General features: G+C 50.1%; 1 protein-coding gene across 1 annotated transcript in view; it reads left to right on the top strand.

Annotated features, from left to right (window-relative positions):
• Positions 1–23,708, top strand: part of snd1 (staphylococcal nuclease and tudor domain containing 1) — a 160,286-nt gene that overhangs the window by 94,459 nt on the left and 42,119 nt on the right. Inside the window, exon 17 of the mRNA XM_086146287.1 lies at positions 4,903–5,091. Within this exon, the coding sequence (XP_086002413.1) occupies positions 4,903–5,091 (189 nt within the window). The remainder of the gene's footprint in view (positions 1–4,902; positions 5,092–23,708) is intronic.

The following is a 23,708-nucleotide window of genomic DNA, read 5'->3' as shown; positions in this document are numbered from 1 at the left end:
ACCTGGATCTCCTGTCTCGATAGCACCCAACTGGTTTCTCTCTTTCTGAGTCAAGATGGTGGAACGACAGATGGATAGAAGAACGTGATGAAGGAGGCCTTTGTCACCTTATCATATCTTCATGTCTGTGGACGATCAGAATCTGAAACTGGATCCCTGCAGGACTGAAGTGTGTATGTGTGTGTGTGTGTGTGTGTGTGTGTACAATTACATCTCGTATCTCTTCCATCCTACTTAAAAGCTCCGAGTAGACAAAACATCTCCATGAATTGAGACCAGCAAACAGACTTCAGAGTGCCTGGTGGTGCTTCTTAATGAGATTGGATGAAAAGCCTCCACCTTTGAGTGTGTGTGTCTCCTGGTGTTCCCTGCTCGGATCTGCAGCGGCGTTAAAGCCCTCTCAGAGCTTCGTCTTCTCGCCCAGTAGGAGAGAATAAATGTGCATGAACACACAATGCTGAGACTTATGTGGAAATTCCAAGGACAGCTGCAGGCAGTGGAGGTGAAGATGTGATGTTCTTCTTCGGGAGTGAGGAGGACGGAGAGGATCAAGAAGGAGTCCATCAGAGGGACAACACATGGTAGATGTTCTGGAGATATAGTCACACTTACATGGTTCGGACATGGACAGAGGAGGGATGGAGAAGATCTGGGTAGAAGGTTTGTTGAGGTCGGAGGAGGTCTGGATGAAGACCAGAGAGGAGGTGTATGGATGGAGGGAGGAGGACAGGAAGCGAGTTGGTGCCAGAGGAGAGGGTTGGATGGAGCCAGGTGATTTTATATACATGTAAACAGAAAATGTACATAAATAGGACGATAAATACGCATGGGCATGAGGCTCTTTCCGTCAGGAGAAGCCTCGAGAGGAGGTTCGAGGACAGATGGGAAGAGGACAGGAAGTTAGCCGGTGTGAGAAGGTTTGACGGAGGCAGGTGATTGGCTGAGGCGCCTGAAGCGAGCAGCCCGAAGAAGATCATCCAATATATTGAGTTCCCCTTCAGATGGGATCTCACCAAACAAACAGAGAAAAGCGTCTCCGTCTTATTTACACTGTTTGCTGACTCTGTCCTTTTAAAGTCCTCCGTGTTGTTTCCGCTGTGACATAATGTCACCTAAACCCCCACTTATTCCCTCAAATATATTTCCCCCCTTATTTTTTTTTTTTCGCTCACTCAGAAACTGTTAAGTGAATTACATCTGCTGTGGTTTTTAAAAGGTGCCCCTGGGCCAGGTTTTACTTCAATGGCTTTGTCTTTTGTACTTGAATGACTGCACACACACACACACACACACACACACACACACGTGGCTTTGTGCGGATGCGTATTTTGCCTTGGTCTCTTTTCCGTCCAGTGTGTTGACACAATCCCAGCGTTTATGAGATTACCAGAGCCCATTTGTGTTCCGGCGGGAACCATCTTGGCTGGGAGGAGGCCTCCACTGGGAACCATCTGGGCTCCGCTCAAAGCGCTCTCCACCCCGCCTCCCCTCGGCCCCTCCACATTGTTCCTCTATACCTCCAAGGTAGGAGGGACTGGAATTCCATGTGGTTATTAGTATGAAACGATGAAACCTCGTGCTGGTAAATCTCCCGAGTTCCAGGGTGGCGCTTTCTTCCCGCTGCTTCTCTGAAAATGGGAACGGTTTACCTGGGGGGGGTTTTTGTCCACGCGCCGCTACCATCTCTGGAGCCGACGCTTGGGTTTGATACCCATCTCTCGCCGACGGAAGAGAAGATTCGTGAAAGCGACGCCTGATTTTAATAATTGTCTCCTCAGCGTCTGTAGCAAAGGGATCTGCAGACCTAGAGGGGTTTTGTGAAAAGTTGTTCAACCCTGAAGGTCAGAAAGGAGAAAAGTGAAAGGTGTCAGTGAAACAAGCCAGGAAAATATTGGATGAGAAATCTGCATTTTCTCCTTCTCCATTGGGTCGCTCCCATCAGGGGCAACAGCCAATCATCTGCCTCCATCTAACCGACAGCCAATCGCCTGCCTCCATCTTGCCCTCTCCTCTCACGCCAAACAACTTCCCGCCCTCTTCCATCCATCTTCATCTGGACCTCCAACCTCAGCATCCTTCCAGCCAGATCTTCTGCCTCCCTCCTCTGTCCATGTCCAAACCATCTCCGTGCGACTTTTATCTCCAGAACATCTACCATGTGTTGTCCCTCTGATGGACTCCTTCCCGATCCTCTCTGTCCTCCTCACTCCAAAGAGAAGCTCAACATCTCCATCTCTGCCGGCTCCTTTGGCCTCCATGTCTCCAACCACCCTCACCTTCTCCACCCTCCCCCTTGCCCTGGACTCTTCACCCCTCCAGTACATGAACTCCTCCGCCTTCTTCACCTCCATCCCCTGTAGCCTCACCGTTGGGTTCCAGAGCTGACCTCTGGCCTCACCTCTGTAGATGTTCCTCCACCTGCTCCCTGCTCTCAAACCACAACGTCCACTTACCCATTCGCTTCTCCATCGCGCGAGGTTTGCCAAACGTGGAAGGCAGAAGCGCTTTTACCTGCGGACGCATCTCGACGTCTCCTCTAAAAGCAAAACAACGCGGAAAACAAAGGGTAAAAATACACCTCAGACGAATCTTTGAAAAGCAAAGCGAGAGGAGCTGCCGATCGCTGGAGGAGTAAAACCGCTCTGATCGGTTAATGTCTCGCTGATATTCAGCGCGTACTACAAAAGTATCAGCTCTGCCGTCAGGCTATTGATTCGAACCTCCTCCGAGCCGTCCGGGCCTTCACTCCTCCTTCCTGGTTTGAAACCATCCTTCCGTTTTGTCTTCCGTTCGAGAAGAATCACATATTTCAGTGACCCGTTCTGTTTTTATTGTTATTATTTTCTTTTAGAAATTCATATCGCTGCCGATGGTCACCTAAAAACCCACAGTCGGTCTGAAAGAGGACCGAGAGAAGAGATGCGCCCGACACCGCATTTTTCGCGACCGTGACAAGTCGTGATGTTTGCAGATGACATGGTGATCGCAGGTGGAGGAACATCTAGCGAGGTGGAGGTGGAGGGCAGCGTGCATGCGTGGGAATGAGACGAACCCAAGAGGTGGAACGGTGAGGCAACAGGGGGTGGAGATGAAGAAGGTGGAGGAGTTTTAAGTCAACGGTCCAGAGCCCCGGAGAGGGTGAAGAGCTGAAGAAGCGAGTTCACGGCGGTTGGAACGAAAAGAGTGAAAAGAGTATCAACCAGAATGAAAGGCTGCCAGGTAGGCGGTCAGGAGGTCAGGAGGAGGAGCTTTATGGATGAAGGTGAAGAGGACTGGAGGTGGATGGTGTGAGACCAGAGGATACAGAGGAGAGGGTCAGATGGAGGAGGTCCAAAGGAGACGATGATCTTCACCATGAAGCCAAAAGCATCCATTTTACCTTGGTGACTCCAGGAAACATCTCACAGCTCATTGGTCAACCCCTCTTCGTGCCTTTTGATTTAGAAACATACCGTAATTTCCGGACGATAAGCCGCGACTTTTTTCACGTAAACAACGATGCGGCTAATATATGGACTTTTAAATGGAGCTTCACGCCGCTAAAACGTTTCTCCTCGTCACATCGGACCGATGAAATGACCGGGAAATTCTGAGTCCGTGTAACTCGATACCGAAGAAGGCGACCTTGACGGTTTTAGTGCGCAGGAGGAAGCCCGAGATAGCGACCGGCTAGCCGGTGCGGCTTATATTGAGGTGCGCCCAATAGTCCAGAAATTACAGTATGTGTGTGTGTGTGTGTATAAGTGCATGTTACCTCTATATGGGGGATGTTTTCCTCGGCAAAGACGTGCTCCACGTGGTCGGGCCGAGGGAAGGGGTCTCAGCCGTGGACACCTGGTCCAGCTGAACGGGTGGAGGAGAATTCTTGTGTGCACGGTTTCCCTGAACCGCCGTCATGCGGCGCCACGTTCTTCTGACGGTAACCGTATCCAACGGTGGATTTATATAGATATATATATACAGCTGTGACAAGACGCCCTGGATTTTATTTTTTTTGTGCTTTAATAATAGAACCAATTTTGCGTTGGTTAATAAAAGCGTTTTAGCGGCGCGGAGAAGCCGGCAGAGCAGTTTACAAACTTAATTCCCCTCAGATTTCCCTCGTGGCTGCAGCACTAAGCAGCCCGAGTCTTAATCGCTTGACTTCTCCCTATCTCCTCGACACACCTGCCCTCTCACTTTCCCGCTGACTGAGGCTTTAGAGGAGATGAGAAAATTCAATCGATCCCCCCTTTACCCCCCGCCCCGCCTCGCCCCGCCCGCGGTCGTCCATCACTTATGAAACAAAACGTAATGAATAGATAATTAGTCTGAATAGGCACAATTTTGTTATAGTCCATTATGGACAATGTTGTGAAATCTTTCCTACTTTGTCAGCAGGGTTAGGTATTCCAGTGCCCTCATTTGTTGGCTTTCGGGAATTGCGGCCGTCGGCCGTCGCTAATTGCAAATTATTTACACTGTAAGGACAAAAAAAAAAAAAAATTAAAAAGAAAACGGATGACAATGTCAAGAGTCTTAATTAAAGCTAAAGCCCGTGTTTAAAAAATAAAATTAAAATAAAATAAAAAAAATTCAAAGTGACTCTGCTTGTTTACACACATCCTGCAGTTTCTATTTGTAGGCATTTGTTTACCTAGATTTTCATGGCATAAGATGAAGTGTGTGTGTGTGTGTGTGTGTGTGTGTGTGTGTGTGTGTGTGTGTGTGTGTGTGTGTGTGTGTGTGTGTGTGTGTGTGTGTGTGTGTGTGTGTGTGTGTGCGCGCGGCCAGGTTTCGGGCAATTCCTGGGATGTAGTCATCTCCCCCTGTTGCTGTAGCCACATCTCAGGCCTGAGCGTTGGCCAGGCGACCTTCACCCACTCACTGGCTCTCCTTCCTGTTGTGCTCTGCCTCCTCCAGGTGGAGGTTGAGGTGGAGAGCATGGACAAGGCGGGGAACTTCATCGGCTGGCTGCACATCGAAGGCGTGAATCTGTCCGTGGCGCTGGTGGAGAACGCCCTGTCCAAGGTCCACTTCACGGCGGAGCGCAGCGCCTACTACAAAACCCTGGTTTCAGCCGAGGACGGCTGCCGGCAGAGGAAAGAGAAGGTGGGTCCAGCCAGGAACACGGGAAGCTTCTGGGAACTTCTAGAACAAGGGATGCTCACACCTTTTCAACATGCGAGCTACTTATAAAATGACCAAGTCAAAAGGATCGACCCACAACAAAAATACAAAACATTCTCTATACGCACAATGCATGTTGCATAACCGCATGAGCCAACAATGCACAACACGAAATAATGATATTCATTTTTTGTCATGAATTGAATGGAAGTCCGGACAGTAGCTGCTTATTATTAACCATCACGTCACTCGCTCGGAACGATGCTTCGGTGGCGGCTTTCGCTTTTTAAGTTTGTTGTGTGAAAAGTGACTGTTGTCCGGACAACTAGTTCCCTCACCTTTCTCTTTCCCGGCTGGCTTTTCCGTGTTGTATTTTCCGCCAACGGTCTGAAAACGCCGCTCCACGTTACGTTCTTCGGTATTGTGACGGTAAACCGCAAGGTGAGGCCAACGCACTTTGAAAATGCCATCATGAAAAAAAAGTCCTCCTCTCATTCCGTATGAAAGTGATAAGTTTTTGTCGTCTTACTTGGTCCAGCTCATTTTATACCCTTTCTTAAGTTTAAGAGAATAACCCAGGACTGAAAATCAGAAGTAACTTGCTGGCCAACTCGCTAGTTTTGCTGCACTTGGCGCCGTTGTTTGCGCATCTGCAGCGACCTCAGTGTCAGTCAGTGTCACCTGACTGGCTGCCCTGTATGTCAATCGAGTGACGGGATGGACGATTGGCTGATGTGTATTTTTCTAATGTCATTCGTTCTACCAGTATTGCGTTTGCGATCGACTGGTAGATCGCGATGGACGTATTGAGCGTCCCTGTTCTAGAGGCTCACGGATACATTTTCAGCGCCCCAAACTGCAGCGAAACTAGAGTACATTCTTTCAAAAGCCCGTCTTTTCTCCCCCTAACACTCACTTGCTGCCCTTGTCAGAGCTACACACACACACACACACCTGACGGTGCAGTGACCTTCAGCCTGGACGCAACCAGCATACGTTTTTTTTTTTTTTTTTCCTTTGTTTGTTTCCGATCCCAGCAGGAAGCACCTACAGTAGAAATTCATGCCGGCGACGCCCCCATGAAAGATGGCAGCTTTTTAATGGATTTTTTTTTTTTTTTTTTAATGGAAGAAGGTATCGGCCGCTCGGCTATTTAGCCGCTGAAATGTGAAAAAAAAAAAAAAGCTCGGAGCGGCTACGCGTTTGCCGTTATCTCCTCGATGGGCTCGGGTTGATGGATGAAGGCCCCTCTCGCGCCGATCCTGATCTCGCCGCTGCGTTTTCATTACGAGTCACCCTGCCAGATGCGCGGAGCGGCCGGCCAGCTGTCACCAGCGTCCTCGCCGCCGCCGCCGCCACTATCTCCGTAACTGATCTCTTCCCCGTCCCTTCTCACTCGGTGGAAACGTAAGGGCACGGGAATGAGTTGGCGTTCGTCATCCCTCCGCTTTGCCCCGGCCGTCCTAAACTTGTCGTTCAGGTGAAGCGAAAGAAACAAATTGTACGAGCAGAGGAAGCGGAAAAAGCGCCGTGGAATGGCGTGTGTGTGTGTGTGTTTGTGTGTGTGTGTGTGTTAACGGCGCTCACGGTACGCCGTTGCACCTATGTGCGAATGCATAGCGTGCAAATGAAGCGAACACAGGGGGAGGGGAGGTGGCGGGGCTAATTAACCCACAGAGACCATCTTTAGAAAAACTGAGAGCTTTGCAATTTCCTTTTTTTCCCTCCACAATCTTTCTCTTTTGAAGTCGCGGCCGGTCTTTTATTTTTTCCCGGGATGAAGCGAGGTGCGTCTCTTCCTGCCTCGCTCCTTCCTCTCCTCTCCCGCCGCCCCCTCTCGTCCCTCCGGCTGTGGATACGGGAGACGTCAGCGGCGCCGCTGCTGCGTCAGGCATCCACCGCACAACAAGGTTGTCATAATGAAAGTGTGTGTGTGTGTCGGTAAACACACTCATTAAAGTGAAGTCCGGCAGGGCCGCGGGACGACGGTTAGCTTGCTGCGGCGGCGGCGTCCCGAACCCCGAGGGGCTCGGCCGGAACGACTGGAGTGAATGAGTTTGTCGTTCCTACGACGCCGATGGGACCCAAATGATTCTTCTTCTTCTTCTTTCAGCTTTTCCCGTCAGGTGTCGCCGCAGCGAGTCAACCTTCTCCATCTAACCCTATTCTCTGGATCCTCCTCTCTCACACCAACTACCTTCATATCTTCTCTCACTACGTCCATAAATCTTCTCTTTGGTCTTCCTCCAGACCTCATGCCTGGCAGCTTCACCTTCAGCAACCTTCTACCCAGATCTTCACCATGGTTTGGACATGAACACTCCTTTGTTCATGTCCAAAACATCTCAATCATCACTTTGTCTCGGTCATACATGTCCTGCACCCCTGTGACAGATTCTTCTTCTTCTTTCTGCTTTTCCCGTCAGGTGTCGCCACAGCGAGTCAACCTTCTCCATCTAACCCTATTATCTGGATCCTCCTCTCTCACACCAACTACCTTCATATCTTCTCTCACTACGTCCATAAATCTTCTCTTTGGTCTTCCTCCAGACCTCATGCCTGGCAGCTTCACCTTCAGCAACCTTCTACCCAGATCTTCACCATGGTTTGGACATGAACACTCCTTTGTTCATGTCCAAAACATCTCAATCATCACTTTGTCTCGGTCATACATGTCCTGCACCCCTGTGACAGATTCTTCTTCTTCTTTCGGCTTTTCCCTTCAGGTGTCGCCACAGCAAGTCCACTTTCTCCATCTAACCCTATTATCTGGATCCTCCTCTCTCACACCAACTACCTTCATATCTTCTCTCACTACGTCCATAAATCTTCTCTTTGGTCTTCCTCCAGACCTCTTGCCTGGCAGCTGCAATTCCAGCATCCGTCTACCAATATATTCTCCATCCCTCCTCTGTCCATGACCCAACCATCTCAGTCTGGCTTCTCTGACCTTCTCTCCAAAACATCTAACATGTGCTGTTCCTCTGATAGACTCATTCCTGATCCTCTCCATCCTGGTCACTCCCAAAGAGAACCTCAACATCTTCATCTCTGCAACCTCTAGTTCTGCCTGCTGTCTTTTGGTCATTGGAACAGTTTCTAGTCCAAACATCATCGCTGGTCTCACCACTGTCTTGTACACCTTTCCTTTTATTCTGGCTGAAAGTCTTCTATCACATAGTAATGGGACCCAAATGGTTGCGTTCTAAATAAAGCTGTAAGCACGGAGGCTTCTCCGAGCTCAGCAGATCCCCGTCTCGAGCATCGGCATCGCCGCCGAACAGGTTCCAGGAGGCCCTGGTTGCAACCGAGGCCTCACGTGAGACGGAGCGGGCGGGTTCCTGCCACCGAGCCACGCTCGCTCCTCTGAATCAGCTTCTTCTTGTCTCTGGGTTCTCAGCTCGGAACCTGTGCACCAGCACGTCAACGCCCCATTTTGTTAATTGCATCTCACACACACACACACACACATGCACATACATGCCCTGTTCACTGCTCCACCCCCTTCCCAGTGGATCCGAGTGACGGCGAGGAAAAAAACAACCACCCCCATCCTAAAAAAAGAAGGATTGTAGTTGCCTTTTATTTCAGCTCTCTGGAGACCAAACAGGTGGGAGGTACTTTTTCCAATATTTGATTGAGCCCCGGGGGAGTTCTTGTGCCTGACAATCCCCGCAGAAGGACCGGCGCGGGAAAGGAGCGCGGCGCTAATTGCTGCTGTTAATTACGAAGAGTTGAATCAACAATAAGAAGAATTTGCTCTCCGTCGAGGGGGAGTGTTTTTTTTTTTGTGTTTTTCGCTATAATTAGCGAACCTCGGGGATGCGCTCTCTCCGGTGGGCTTCCTGCAGGAGGAAGGAGGATGGAGGACGAACCCCCACGTCAAGTCTCCGCAAATCCCAGACCCTCGGCGCTTCTCCATGGACCCATGTCTACTTCTTCATCTGGTTTTTTATCCTTCTGCTCACCTTCCACGCTCACGTTCTCAGGCTCATCATCCCGAATCCCCTCTTATTAACTGGATTAATGTCTTGTCAGATGCCGCCTCCGTTCCCCTCGTAGCTGCCGCGGAATTTCGGTCCGGGAGGAGCTCTCCTGCTCTCTCTGGACTTTGGTCCAGACGGAGTTGGAAGCAGAGGAGCAGAGAAACATCTGTATTCAAAAAAAGACACACACACACACACACACAATCCCACCTGAAAGCTAAGTCCCCTATGTACACAAGGCGTTTTCTGCGTGTGTGTTTGTTCTCAACTTCTTCCCAACATCTTCTCCTCTTCAGGGCCCTCAGCCAATCATCTGCCTCCATCTCACCCTCTCCTTTCACACCAACTTACTTCCTGTCCTCTTCCCCTCCATCCATAAACCTCCTCCCTGGTCTTCCTCCATCGAAATCTTCTTGTCGTGGCCACTGGACCGCGTTTCCTCACTTGAAGACCCTCATCACCCCTCGTCTGAGAGGCTTCTTCAGTCCTGAACTGAATCTTCAGAACTCCTCTTCTTCACGCTCTCCATCGCTGTGAGCCGTTGACCTTTGGTACTTTGTGTCCTCCACCGTCTTCTTCTCTACGTGGCCTCATGTTGCACCTGCTTCCCTGTGAGTCTCCTCAGCGTGAACAACGCTGGCGTTAATCCCCAGTGAAGCTGCAGGACGTCACATCCATGTTTCATATCCTCCTCCTTCGCGGTCACCAAGATCTCCTATCTTCTTGACCAAGCGCTGGTCCACAGAGTCCATCAGAGGCGGAGCACGTGACTATTTTGCCATGTTTTCCTCCGACTACCCTTTTCATCCGGCGGCATTTCGCCACGCACGGAATGCGTGTGCGTGGAAATCTCGTTTTTCCGCACGACCTCAGACGTACAGAGGAACCTTGACTTACGAGTGCATGAACTTCGGAGCTCCGCCAGATCGGAGCCGCGGCTCAGTGGGCGTTTAGCTTTGTGATCGCAGCCCAGATCCGTGTTAGGAGCGAGCGGGATGAGCCTTCGACGCCCACGTGGACGCCGCTGTCCGTGAGGTGGCGTTTAAAGAGCGGCCGGCCCAGAGAGGATCATGGAGCTACATGAGCGAGGTCTGAAGAGATGGAGATGTTGTTGCGGATGAGATACGGTGACGGAGAGCGACGTCGGTGAGAAGGCAGGAGATGTTTACGGGGATTCGGTGCAGCGGACGAGGCGTTGGGCACCTTAATGATACACATCGTAGCATCAAGGGTGGAGGCAGTGAGTTAAGGAGAGAGCAGCAAATGGAAAAACCCAACCTCTTCCAGCGCTGGTATCTTTGTCCCACCTTCATGTAGGAAGAGATTCAAAGGTTTGAGATTCAAAGTGTTTGTCTGCACAGGGTGGACACGGGTTTCCCTGCACAGTAAACCCTTGTTTTTCCAAGGGGGTTACGATCCAAAAAGAACCCTTGATAGGCAAAATCCGTGAAGTAGAAACCTTTATTTTTTTTTTTTTACAATTATTATACAATTACAGACTCTATTATACATCGCCGCTGTCGTCCTTTTGTTTTTTTCTTCCTTCTTTATGGAACGAGCGGAAGATTCATTCGTTCCGTAATGCCGACCTACAGCCGCATAGCTTTTAGCTTCCCTTAGCATGTCCAGAAGTTTAACTTTATCTGCCACAGATAGCATCTTCCGCTGCCTTTCGGGCCCTTTTGTCAACATGATGGGTTTTAGAGAAACTGGAAACTGCAAGAGAATTTGCACGTACGTCAGGTAAATTTGTCAAGCTGTTTTACGTACGTGTACATATTAAACTGCAACGTTATTGACGCACAGGTAGAGAAGAAGCGGAGTGACTTTTTAGCCAATCAGAATGCAGAACACAATGCACCATGCAAATCCGTGAAGTAGCGAAACCGTGAAAAGTAAACCGCGTTATAGCGAGGGATCGCTGTACAATGAAATTCGTACTTTGAGGTCCGCAGTGTGTTTTGATATGTATTGACAGGGAATAGCGGTCGTGTAAACATTATTATGAATATGAATAGTGTCGGCAGTGCAGATAAAACATTTGAGTGCAACTTACAAAGTGCACGTGCAAGGATGAGTGCACTTTAAATGGACAGTAGTTCCATGTGCAGGTGAGCGCAGCGCCGGCTGTGCTGCATGTGCAGTGCAGGAAAAAAAAAAAAAAAAATCTTGTTTTTTGAACATTTTCTGTGAGTTACAGACTGCGTTTTTCTTATTCGGAAACACGCAACAAAAGCGGTTTTCTGAGACGGACCGACAGCGATTTACGAGCTCGGTCACGGGACCGATTTCCCCCCCGCCGTCGAGGTGTCACTGTATTTGCGGTTATTGGGTGATTTGCTGTGGAAAGCGCGTCTGGGCGCCCGGCGCTGGTTCTCTAACAACTGCGGCTCCAGTTCAGTTATTTCTTCCCGGTGTAACTAAAGTGTGCAAAGGCCACACACACGCCGTCCTGCCAGGAGGATGGTCTTCTCAGCGGTCAGCACATCACACACCTGGCTGAGCAGGAACACGCTGTGCATGAATGGGGATAATTGGGGCTTTTAGTGAAGCTAATAGGCTTGTGTCTCCCGCTTTGGCCGGGGGAAGTTTACCTCCGACGGGCCGGTATCGAGTCGGAGGGATTACCTCTGGTTAGCGATCGGCCCGGTTCCAGTCATACATATGGTGTTAAGATGGACGCCGAGCGGCGTGAATTACCCTGGAGCCATCTGCACGACACGGACTCGGATGAAAATCCATGATTTGTGCGACGCGGGGCCATTTCCTTTCCCGCCGCGCTTATTCTCCTCTGTAAATACTGTACGTACGATTGCGTCCGAGCAGCCCTGTTTTCCCTGCATGGATGAAGGTCCCTTTTCTATGAATACAAAGCTCGCCGCGTCCTCGAGGCCACGGAGATGCGTTCAAAGCCGCAATCTTCTTCCGCAATCTCCCTGTTTTCCTTTCTGGTCTCTTTACATCGGACACGGGAGCCGTCTCATGTCAACGTCGTGGAATAACATGAGGGGAAATTTAAAGATATTTTTGCGTCGCATGAAGTGGCTCCTCCCGTCCACACCAGCGGAGGCCCGTCTCCCGGCCTTGAGAGGCCCGTTCCACCTGCGCCGTCAATGCGCCCCGTTCTTCTCTGCCGCAGCCGTCTAGTTCGGAGATAGCGTCGCCGTTTCCGACGTGGCCGGGAGTCACGGCCCGGCGTGTCCGGGGAGTGTTTGGCCGTGCAAACAGCTTCGGACTCCTGCTGTAGCTGCTTCTGATGTTTGTAAAGATGCCGAAGCGCGAGTTGAGCAGATCTGAATCTGCAGGCGCGCCGTGGCTGCTCGGCCAAATATAGTCTGCTGGACATCATTGGCTTCCAGTGCATCTGTGAGTTGCTTCGGGAGGGGGGGGGACATTTGCCTGCTCTTGCGGGTCACCCAGACGCCGCCTCCTGTAGATCCGGTGACGATCCGGGGCTCGTGCTGCCGCGCAGAGGTCCAAACGCGCTCTGGGACGTTTCCGGGTCGCCATCGAAATGGAAACTGCAGATTGCACGTTGACCCGCTTTCTACCGGGGGAATCGTTACCGGCATCCTTTCGGATGCAAACGTCAATATGAGCGGCGGCCCGGCCCGGCCCGGCTCGGCCGCTCGCCGTCCCACAGCAGCCCAGACACTGACTTTATCTGGCTGTATTGACACCGGTTTAAACTGCACCCATTTCTTTTTAACTTTCGCGTGAACGTGTAGCGTCTTTTTATGGAGAAGACGGATGCAAATGTTCTGGAGATGAACTCGCACTGAGATGGTGAAGGTCTGAGGTCGGAGGTGTCGAGGAAGGGTTGGACGGAGGCAGATGATTGGCTGCGGAGACCCCAGAAGGGAGCAGCCGGAAGGAGAAGAGGAGGAGGCGTCGTAGTATTTTTCAAATTAAATTAGAAATACATTAACAGTTTTAATTCCACTTTCCAGCAGAGCGGGGTCAAAGCAAAGGCTTTCTATCTCCACGCTGTGGTGATTTCTCTTTCATCTTTCACATTTCTGGCTCAAACGCCCCTACGCTTTTCCCCCTACGCTGGAAATCACAACACACACACACTGAAAGAACATTTTGTCTCGGCGGCGGCGCGTGGCGGCGGCGGTGGCGGCGCGGGCGAGGCGGGGGTTGCCTGGGTTCATTGGCAGGGATGGAAGGACAGCGGGACCACGGCGAGGGGGACATTATTGCCTGCAGGGTGGCCACAATGGGAGAGCTGACCCGTGTGAGACCTCACATCACTGGAGAAGATGGAGAGCACCGTATGCTCGCGCTCCCAGGGTTCTCGTCATGTGTGTGTGTGTGTGTGTGTGTGTGTGTGTGCGACAGTCGGTCAAACGAGTGCCTGGCCCGTCCACGCCTCGGTGTCCGGCATGCCGTGTGTAGCAAAGAAAACCCACCTGACTCCCCAAAGCAAAGAGCTGACGGAGGCCTTTTCATACAGCCAGGAGATTACGTAATATAATTTTTGCACTGTGCTGTGTACACACACACACACACACGGGCTTCTCTGCAGGGTCCGAACACACGTGCAGACACACACCCTCTGCAGGGGTGCAGACAGCGAGCCGGACCCCGAGGCAGAGACGCTGAGAGACAGAAAAGATGGGTGGACCTACTGACGAGTGCGTCGCCCTCCTTCAATTCAGGCCTCCTCCTCTTCCTCCCCGAGCCGGAGCTGCAAATTCAGCAGTCTGTCAGCTCTGCTCACACTCCCCCTGAACAAAAAAAAAAACATGCAAACCCCCCCTACACACACACGCACGCACACACAAACACACACACACCAGCTTGCTATCTTTATCCACTTTCTTCTGGAGGAAATGCATTTTGTTGATACAGTGATCACCTGCGAGGCGTCGCCCCCATTGATGGGGGGAGCAGAAGATGCAGGATAGTTTTTGCTGAGACCAGCCGTCCCCCCTTTAGTCTCGCCTCGCGTTCGATAAATTAAACAGTTCCAAAAGTTACGGCGACGCCGGAGGCTCGCAAATATTACCCGCAGGAAACCATCTGTAGTCCCTCACGTCGACGCTTGTGGCTGATGGTGTTCCCTGATCGCTAAGAGTCAAGATGGAAAGTGTTTACTGTCATATGTGCAGCTGCTTTTGCTGTCTGCAGGCAGAACTGATAGAATAGAATACAATGCGCTGTTAATCGTCAAAATTTACACAGAAGAAACCATGCAGGAGAGGTTATAAATTTGAAGATTGTAAATGTTAAAAAGCAGTAGCATACAAAGTCAGAACATAGGGAGGCAAAAAAAAAAAAAAAAATATATATATATATATATATATATATATATATATATATATGTATATTGTTTTGTTAAAAAAAAAAAACCCAAACCCTAACCCTATAAAAAAAATATATATATATATATATTTTTTTTTATTTATTTTTTATTTTTTTATTTATTTATATATTTATTTATTATTTTTTTTTGGTCCCTTAAGATACAAAAAATGTAATTTGATTTAGAAGTGAGTTTTTTTTTTTGTTTTTTTTTTTTTGGATCTTAAATGAGTTTTCTCCAATTAAAATAACAGAAAATAAATTAATTTAAAAAATAAATGTAATACATTTTAATAAATGAATCAACCATGGCTGGTTTTACTGGCAAATTCGGCCACCGTTGCTTCAATAATAATAATAATGATAATAATACAGCTTTGGAAGAACATTGTCTCTTCTGACTTTTAATCAGGATACATAGAGCGTCCTGTCTCACTGATGATTGTGTGTGTTCTGGTATCGTCAGAGATCTCTTTCTTCTTCACCCACATGAGGAGCAATTTTTCCACGCGGTCGTGTATGAATGTCCGACACAATGGTAACGTCCTTGGAAGGTTTCATCGCTTTATAGATTCCTTTTGCTTCAGGACGGTACATATCGTGGATGAATTGCCGTTATAGTCACGTGCGATATCAGTCACATGTACACCACGTTTGCTTTGCCATTATTTAGTTCTTCAGGAAAGTGCAGCGAGCAGCATCCGCAGAAGATGTGTCATGAAGCATATTCGAGTTGCGGTACCTAGCTTGGCGCATACCGCGTCAATTTCGAATTTAGATTTTCTCGCTCCCGTATTTTTTTCGTATTTCAAGGATAAAATTTACTCGAATCGCGCTTCGTGTCTTGAAATTGAATATAAAATGACTTGTATCTCAAGGGGCCACTGCATGTATATATTCTTGTGCTAAAAACGGATGGGTAACAAAAAAAAGATAAATAATCAGTACGTTATTGCACCGAGATGTGCGTAGAAATGTAGAGAGGATTAACAGGATGTGCAAGTTGAAAAGAGTGCAAATGTAAACAGTGAAATAGGAAGTGTTAATAGTGGAGGCTGTGCAGGTTGCGTGCAGACATTTAAATAAAGTTCTGTTAAACGGACATCTGTGCGCCGCGCTGGCCGGATGCAAAGAGAAGCGAACAATCAGGTGCATCTGGCGGTCCTGATATGCATCTTTTTGATACGCGCGTTATTCGGTCACATCTGCCGCCCGGAGTGTGTGTGTCCTTGGCCGCGGCGCCGTCACATTTCCGGTCATGTACGGAGTCCTTTCGGGGGGTCGGGGCGTTCGGCGTTCTCATCGGTGCAGAAGTAATTCAACCCCCACCCGCGTGAAGATCTGAGGCCAGAGGAGGCCACGCGACCTACGAACACATGAAATCAAACCCTTCCCGTGTCTCGGGGCTTCCCTCTCCCGCCCCCCCCCTTCTTTCACGGCCGGTGAAAGCGAGCGTGAAGGACGTGCGCCCGCTTCGGTCGGGCCGGCGGATCGTTTGTTCTCCCCGACTCGTCCCTCCCGGGACACCGGAAGGAGACACTTTTCCACTCGGTTTGCCTCGGACGGGCCTCGGCCGGCCGCCTCCGGCCCCCCGCCGCAGAGGCTGTGCGATCCGGGCAGCCAGGCTTGAAATATAGCAGAGCGACGTGACCTCGGACCGCCGGCGCCTTCCATAAGTCGCCCCCCGCGAAGGTTATCGCCGCGTGGAACGGCCGCCCGAACGCCTCGTCCTTTCACTCTCTTTATTTTGGATTTAGAAATCCCGCCGCGTCACCCGTTGCTTTCGATGTATTGGTCCGGCGGTGACATTCCGGGATCCTCGCGGCGTTCGGCGCAGACGGTGATTTATCGGGCGGCCGCTCGGTGCGAGCATCCGTCACGGGCGGCGACGGCGACGGCGCTCCCCCATGCATATAACTGACATTTCTGGGGTTATTCTGTTTTCCTCCGGAGTCAGCGGGCAGATGCTGCGAAACCGCCGCCCTTCACACAGCTGGTGATTGATCAGCGGAGGGAAGCCGGACGGCGGGGAAGGAGCGAGAGCCGTCCCTGTTTGTTCTGCTAATAAGACGGACAGCGGCGGGACATTTACACAGACTCTGACATTTTTGGGTTCCCGCTCCGCTCCGAGCCTCACTTAACTCCGTTTAATATGGGTCGGCGGTGACCTACTCTCTGCCCCGCCTGCCGTCCAGGAAAATGTTATTTATTGGCTTCTTGGGGACCATATTAAATTCTCACTCGACAGGATTTTTTTCCCTTCTGTTTTTGTATTCTAACAGGATATTTAACGCGCAGCTCGGTGTCGAATCTAACGAGTCTATGAAAAACCGCTTTCAGACAGAGCGGGTCTAAGAAGTGTCGTTCCAGGAAGTAGCCTCCTCCAGGGGAACCTTCTAGTTCTCCATTCCCACGGGAAGCAATGGACCAGGGTATGCACCAGTGTGACACGAGCACCTGCGACGTGCACCTTAAGCGCCACACGCAAAAATAAACCACCCTAGAAGAAGAGGAAGACCAGGTGAAGGTGCAAGCCGCCGCACCATTCGTGGAATAATAGCCATGGACTTTCAGATACTTGGAATGCTTGTATCTTCTGCCTGCATTGTGAGGAACCCTGTTAGCCGCTAGCTAACTCTGCGCTTCTTCTGAGCCGATATGTTGATGTTTCTCTGCGAGTCCAGGAAGCCCTTCAGAGGCCTGGCAGGACAGACAAGCTTGGGCCTCTTTGTCGCTCCATTTTTGTCCATTTTGTCCCAAGAAAACAAGGTAGTTTTAAGTCTCGGGTGAAGGCCGTGGCTTACGAGCACCACCGAGTTCCTGTGGAAGTGTAGAAAGACCCGGCCTTGGAGTAGAAGGGAAGATGGTTCTTGGAGCTGAGGTCCACGCTCCCTGGTTCCTCTGCTGTTCTAATGCTCTGGGAAACGACCTTGTTCCTGCAAAGGTTCTGGGAACTGAAGGAAGTTCCTACAATGAGTAAGCGGCCGTCGATACGTTGCTGATGGTCCATCATTCTACAGATGGAGAAGAACACCAGGTCCTGGTTTCTCCTTCCTCCCCATCATAGACAGGAGTCCTCACGTTCTCCATCTCACGTCAGCTCCTTCTGTGCCTCTTGTTCTTCAACCGCCATGTTTCCCGCTTAAACATTTTGTTTGTGCATCAGAAACCGTAGAATCTAATCTTAACCCAAGAAGTCTAGTCTTCTCCCTGACCTTCCACTTCCTTCCTCAGATACTTTCCTCCACGCAGAGGACGTTCACTCCGTCACCGCTTTTCCTCCCCTCCTTTCCTGAAAGGCACCTTTCCTCTCGGGGCTCTTCATCGTGCTCTGCGAGGTTGATGGATGGTTCTCTCGGAGGACCGCAGAGGGCTTGACGTGTCATCTTGCATATTCATCCTTTGCTTTGAGCGTCCGCAGCTTCTCCGTCCTCCAAACCCCCAAAGATCCGGGTGGTCGGCGCTCCGTCGGGCTAAAAGAGTTTGCGTTGCAACGTACGAATGTGCGTCGGATGTTGCAGTGTTCTTTTTGTGTTCCCGAGTCCAGGCCGAAGACACAGACGCTCTCCAAATTGTCATTGGCGGCTTTGGGGAAGTCATTTTCACGTGTCTGTTAGCCTCCGAAACGCCGGCCCTTAATAGAAAATAGACGGGTCCTTTTTCATGGGCTGTCAACCTTGTAGAGCAGTGACATGCCGGCAGAAGAATGGATGGATTAGTACTTGGGAGCGTGGAGATGGAGAAGATTGCTATTAGAGCTGACAGACTGTGTGCTATTTATGCTGTCATGGTTGATGATCATTGCCTTGCAGATGTACTGTTAGCTTAGCATCGGTTTGTTTTGCGTACGATCATCCGCGTGTTTATGGGTAAATACTTAGCAGAGCGGTGGTTCGCGGTTCCTCTCGGCGAGGCTCCTGGTCGGATCCCAGCAGGAGGACGTTCTGTGTGGCGTCTCCAGGTTCTCCCTGGGGTTCCTCAGGGTTCTCCCGGTTCCTCCCCGAGTCCAAACAAGTGCTGGAGATTCGTCGGAGATGTTACAGTGTCTGGACGCGTAGCTGAGAGGCTGAATGGCTGTTTGTCTCCATGAATGACAGCGTGAGTGCTTGTACCTCTTCCTCATGTGTGAATAAGATATAAGATAAGAACAACTTTATCTATCCTGAAGGAAATTGTTGTGCCAGAGTTTCAAACAAGAAACATAACAATAATAGATAATAGTAGGAAGGAGGGAGAATAAGAAATACAATAAATTAATAATATAAATACAATAAATACAATAAATAAATAATATAAATTGTCACGGTTAAGGCTATCAAGTGTTTTAAGATCTTAAGTACAAAGATTTGAATGAAATTTGAATTTGAATGAAAGGGTGAAAGGTGAATAAAAGGAAAGGTGAACAAGACAGTGGTGAGACCAGCGATGATGTTTGGACTAGAAACTGTTCCAATGACCAAAAGACAGCAGGCAGAACTAGAGGTTGCAGAGATGAAAATGTTGAGGTTCTCTTTGGGAGTGACCAGGATGGAGAGGATCAGGAATGAGTCCATCAGAGGAACAGCACATGTTAGATGTTCTGGAGAGAAGGTCAGAGAAGCCAGACTGAGATGGTTGGGTCATGGACAGAGGAGGGATAGAGAATATATTGGTAGACGGATGCTGGAATTGGAGCTGCCAAGCAAGAGGTCTGGAGGAAGACCAAAGAGAAGACGTAACGAGAGAAGATATGAAGGTAGTTGGTGTGAGAGAGGAAGATACAGAGAATAGGGTTAGATGGAGAAGGTTGATTTGCTGTGGCGACACCTGACGGGAAAAGCCGAAAGAAGAAGAAGAATCTGTCACAGTGGTGCAGGACATGTATGACCGAGACAAAGTGATGATTGAGATGTTTTGGACATGAACAAAGGAGTGTTCATGTCCAAACCATGGTAAAGATCTGGGTAGAAGGTTGCTGAAGGTGAAGCTGGCAGGCATGAGGTCTCGAGGAAGACCAAAGAGAAGGTTTATGGACGTAGCGAGAGAGGATATGAAGGTATAGTTGGTGTGAGAGAGGAAGATACAGAGAATAGGGTTAGATGGAGAAAGTTGACTCGCTGTGGGGACACCTGAAGGGTAAAAGCCGAAAGAAGAAGAAGAAGAAGAAGTTGAATGGCCATTTGTCCAGATGACCTTTGAACCACAGGGTGAACGTCCCTACTTAACGTGTGAACGAATGAGGGGATGGTTTCGATCAGCCGGTCCGAGGCCAAACCCTGCACAGCGACGACCAGAACGGGCTGAACGAACCAGCGAATGAATGAATGCTTATTTTCAGAGCCACGTTAGCACCTTTGTGTTTTCCCTTTGCGGACGCTGTCAATAATTAGCATCCTGCGTACGAAGGTGCAGCCCGGCCTCTGCTCGCCAGAACCCGTCCACTCCCCACTCCACGTCGGATACTTTCCAGAAAACACCCGAAACCTTGAATGGAACCTCCTTACTAGCTGGGGCTGCTTTAATTTTCTTTTTCTATCCCCCTCCGTCCTGCAGTTTACACAATCTTTTCCTCCCTCACTCTTTCATGCCTGAGGGAGTGACGGTTACATAAACAAGCTCTCGTCATCCCTGCTATTTCAATTCCTGCTGTGGCACCAGTGTTACCAAGTCCTACCTCTCTCTCTCTCTCTCTCGCTGTCATTTCATGTCTTTTCTTCCCACATTTATCAAACGGGTTCTTCTTTTATGACGGTCCTGCCCCCGAGCGTGTCCGTTTTCTGTGCCGTATATTCACGCATGTGTTTTTTTCTTTTTTGGCATATTCCTAATGAGACGATATTCATCTTCTTAAAGCAGCTGGAACGCCACGCTTGGGACGTCTATAATACAGATAACCTTTGCTCCGGTGTGGATCTCCTGATCTCCTGCAGCCAGGCTGTAGATCTGCTGTAACGCTGACGGACCAGTCAGGCCTCCAGATGGTTGCATTTAATTCCAGTTATTTGCACCCCTTTTTTTTTTCCATTTTTAATTCAGTTTGCACAGTGTGCTATGTGGTTTTTTTTTTCCTCCGCAGAAATGGCACTGCGAAGACATGAAGTGCTTTATACTTTATGTGAACTGTCACATTAAACTGCCAAAATATATTTTGATAGGAATTGTGAAGTATATCTTGCTATCATTTTACTTTATGTGTTTTTCGTCTGTGGACACAGTGCTGCAGGGGATGGTGCTTCTCCCACACGTGGACCTTCCTGTGTGGCGTGTCCATGTTCTCCGTGGGGTTCCTCAGGGTTCTCCGGGTTCCTCCAGCAGTCCAAACACATGCAAGGAGGTTCACCGGAGACCCTACTTTCTCCAGATGTGTGAACGGTGGATTGTCTCTGCGTGAGGAGTGAATGGGAGGGTGTGATCTGGTGGTCCAGAGTGAACCTCATCACCCAATGACAGCAGATAATAAATGAATGAATGAATTAGTGTCACGTTTTGCTAAAAGCTGAGTCCCTCAGGAAGATGTTGGAGTCTCCAGGGGACGTTCAATCTTTCCTTCAGATGTGATGTCCTTGCCTTCTCCGTCCTCCCCTCCCCCTCGTCATCGCTTCTCCCCTCCAACTCCCTGCCTCCTCTCCCTGCGCCCGGCTATCGCCAGATTAGTATTAAGTCTGTCAATTATTCCTGTCCTGCGTTCCTCCCGTTCCTCTAATAGCCACCGGTCCGGCTCCTCTTCCTCCGGGGCTCGGCTCTCCTAATACCTCTTTTTATTAATGGCAAGAACAGAGCGAGAGGAGCAAATATGCAGCGCAGGATTTGATCAGAAAGAGGAATGATCAGAGGTCCTCTATATAGAGGGAGACGGAAAAAGAACTCGGCGTCGGAACATCAGTTGTCATGGCAGCACCTTGGCAACCGAAGGAACACGGGTTAATTAAAAAGTTGATTAGCTGCGTACTGATAGAATACACTTACACTATAACCTTGAACGAGTTGTGAATTTAATCATTTTTAATGTACCTGTTGCGTAGCAGAGGGCTGCGTTATAGCCGCCGCTTTCAGCTGGAGGACCGGCGCCGGTAAAGTGACCCGGGTCGTCGTTCCCGTCGCTCGTCCTCAGCTTTGTGGGTCGGTTTGTTTGCGACGGCGTTACAGTCGGCGAGATCGTCTTTTAATGACGGCGGAAAGGCGTAGCGGCTAGCAAGGTTCAAAAAAAAAAAAAAACACTTGACATACGGCTCCATACGGCGGAGCGAAGCCTCCAGGGAGAGCGAGAGGCCGACCAATGGCTGGCTAGTACTCTGATCCGTCAGTGTTTTCCATCCGGGCGGGCTGGTGTTGTGCCCGCGAGGACGGTGTCACAGGTGTAGGCTTGTGTGTACGAATTGCCCCAATTACATATGCGCCCACATGTTCGGTTTCCATGGTAACCCCCCCCCCCCCACACTTGAATTAATGCGCGCCAGATACCGCCGCTCTCAGGTAGCAAGTTTGTTCCGGTTGCTAATAATACTCTGTCAGCGGGGAAGACGGACCGGCTCCCCCGGCCGGCAGCCCCGTTCCCTGTCCCGCACATCTAAGTGGATCAATTTGTGTCAATTTAAAAAGTGTAAAAGTTGCCACCACAATAGCCCCGGGTCGTTTCCGCGCTCCCCGACGTCGCGTGTGTTCGCCGACATGAGGAGGTCGTATTAGCCATGTAAGCCGGGGTCGAGTAGCCTCGCCGCCCGCCCGCCCGCCCGCCCGCCCGCCCGCCGCCTCTTTGATGGGAGAACATCTGTTGGCTGTGATATCAAGCGAGGGAGTATCTCCGTCTCGCTCCTCGGCTCGCTCTCCCTTCCCCGTTATGAATTCCCCAGCTGCCGAGCTGCCGAGCTGCCGAGCCGCCTCCCCTCACCTAAAAACCTGCGCCACCTGTGCAGTTTTAATGCATAATTTATCTGCTAAGTAACCACATCCGGAATGCTCATCCCGGTACCCTTCTGCCACTTTTGCCCCCCCCCCCCCCCCCCCCCCCCCCCCCCCCCTCAAGGCCGTTTGGCTCGAGAGGTGAAAACGCACTCTCGCTTTCTAATTTCTACGTTTAAAAGGCCGCCGGCGCGTCCAGGCGTTCGTATCGTTGCCCGAGTGTGACTCCCGTCTCGGACGCGGATTTATCGGAGGATTACTTTCCGACCCCCCTGGTGGATGTAGCAACCTTTGGTTGCGCGGGATTGTCAATAAATAATTCCCGTCCTCCTCGCTTGATTTATTGCCTCAATAACTCCATCCCATCATGAGGGCGTCGTCCGAATCACTGCCTTCAAGTCTTATTCAATACCGAGGGATGTTTAGTTTGAAATGACAAGTATTCATCCGATTGTAAGTGGAGCGGCTCATAAAGCAGGGTGTGCTCCCGTTCAAGCGTACCTGTACGTTGTCAACTGGCCTAAATCGGGATTTTTAAGCTGTACCTGCGAGATGGAGGTACCACCTGTTCATAGAACTTACAGTCTGGAGGTCCCTTTCCCCTTCGGACGCTCCTTCAGGGGTCACCGCAACGCATCGTCTTCCTCCATCTAACCCTCTCCTCTGCGCCCACTCCCGTCACACCAGCTACCTTCATACGCTCTTTCGCTACGTCCGTAAATCTCCTCCACGATCTTCTTGCCTGGCAGCAGCGCCATCACCTTTCTTACCCAGAACTTCACTGTTCCTCGATGTCAAATCCAGAGCTGTAGGCACTGAGCTAACAGGTGACCCGATGTTGGCCGGTACCCGCTCGATTAATACCCGAGAAAGGAAATCCTGCTGATGTGTCGGACCAGTCGCCTCCCCTGTTATTGCTGCCAGTTTGAGCATGATTTGAAGTTTAACAACTTCCCAGGTATTCCGGCGTCCCACGTGGCCTTGCAGCTTCATTTGTTTTATATTGCTGCAGGGAGTACATTGTATTCTACTCAAGGCCGCGGTTGTATCTCCGTGTATGTACATACATGTGCTTGTCCCGGTGTGTGTGTGTGTGTGCGCTTTATGACCAAGGATGTATGGGAATATAATGGCGTGCAGGAACGAAATGACAAAGAAGCCAATGTGCGGCCGCTCTCTCCTTCCTGTAAATCAGTTCCCCTTCCGCCACAACAAACGCCGCTCTCTTTACCCACCGTGACAAGGTGAGCCGTCAGGGTTAATGTACCATCAGCTACTCCTCTTAACCTTGGAGGCAGACCTTCTTGTAGGGCCAGGTGGTTGCATCAGGTTTCCGTCTTCACTGTTTAGCATCTACCGCGGACGGGCCGCTCTGACACCCGTCAGTCAGAACGTCGCCTGATCAAGATGAATGTTGTTTTTTGT

This window comes from Fistularia commersonii, chromosome 5 (assembly GCF_037954325.1).
Source record: "Fistularia commersonii isolate RoL2024-O1a breed Wild chromosome 5, RoL_Fcom_v1.0, whole genome shotgun sequence".
Lineage (NCBI taxonomy): Eukaryota > Metazoa > Chordata > Actinopteri > Syngnathiformes > Fistulariidae > Fistularia > Fistularia commersonii.
This window is presented reverse-complemented; position numbering and strand designations above follow the sequence as displayed.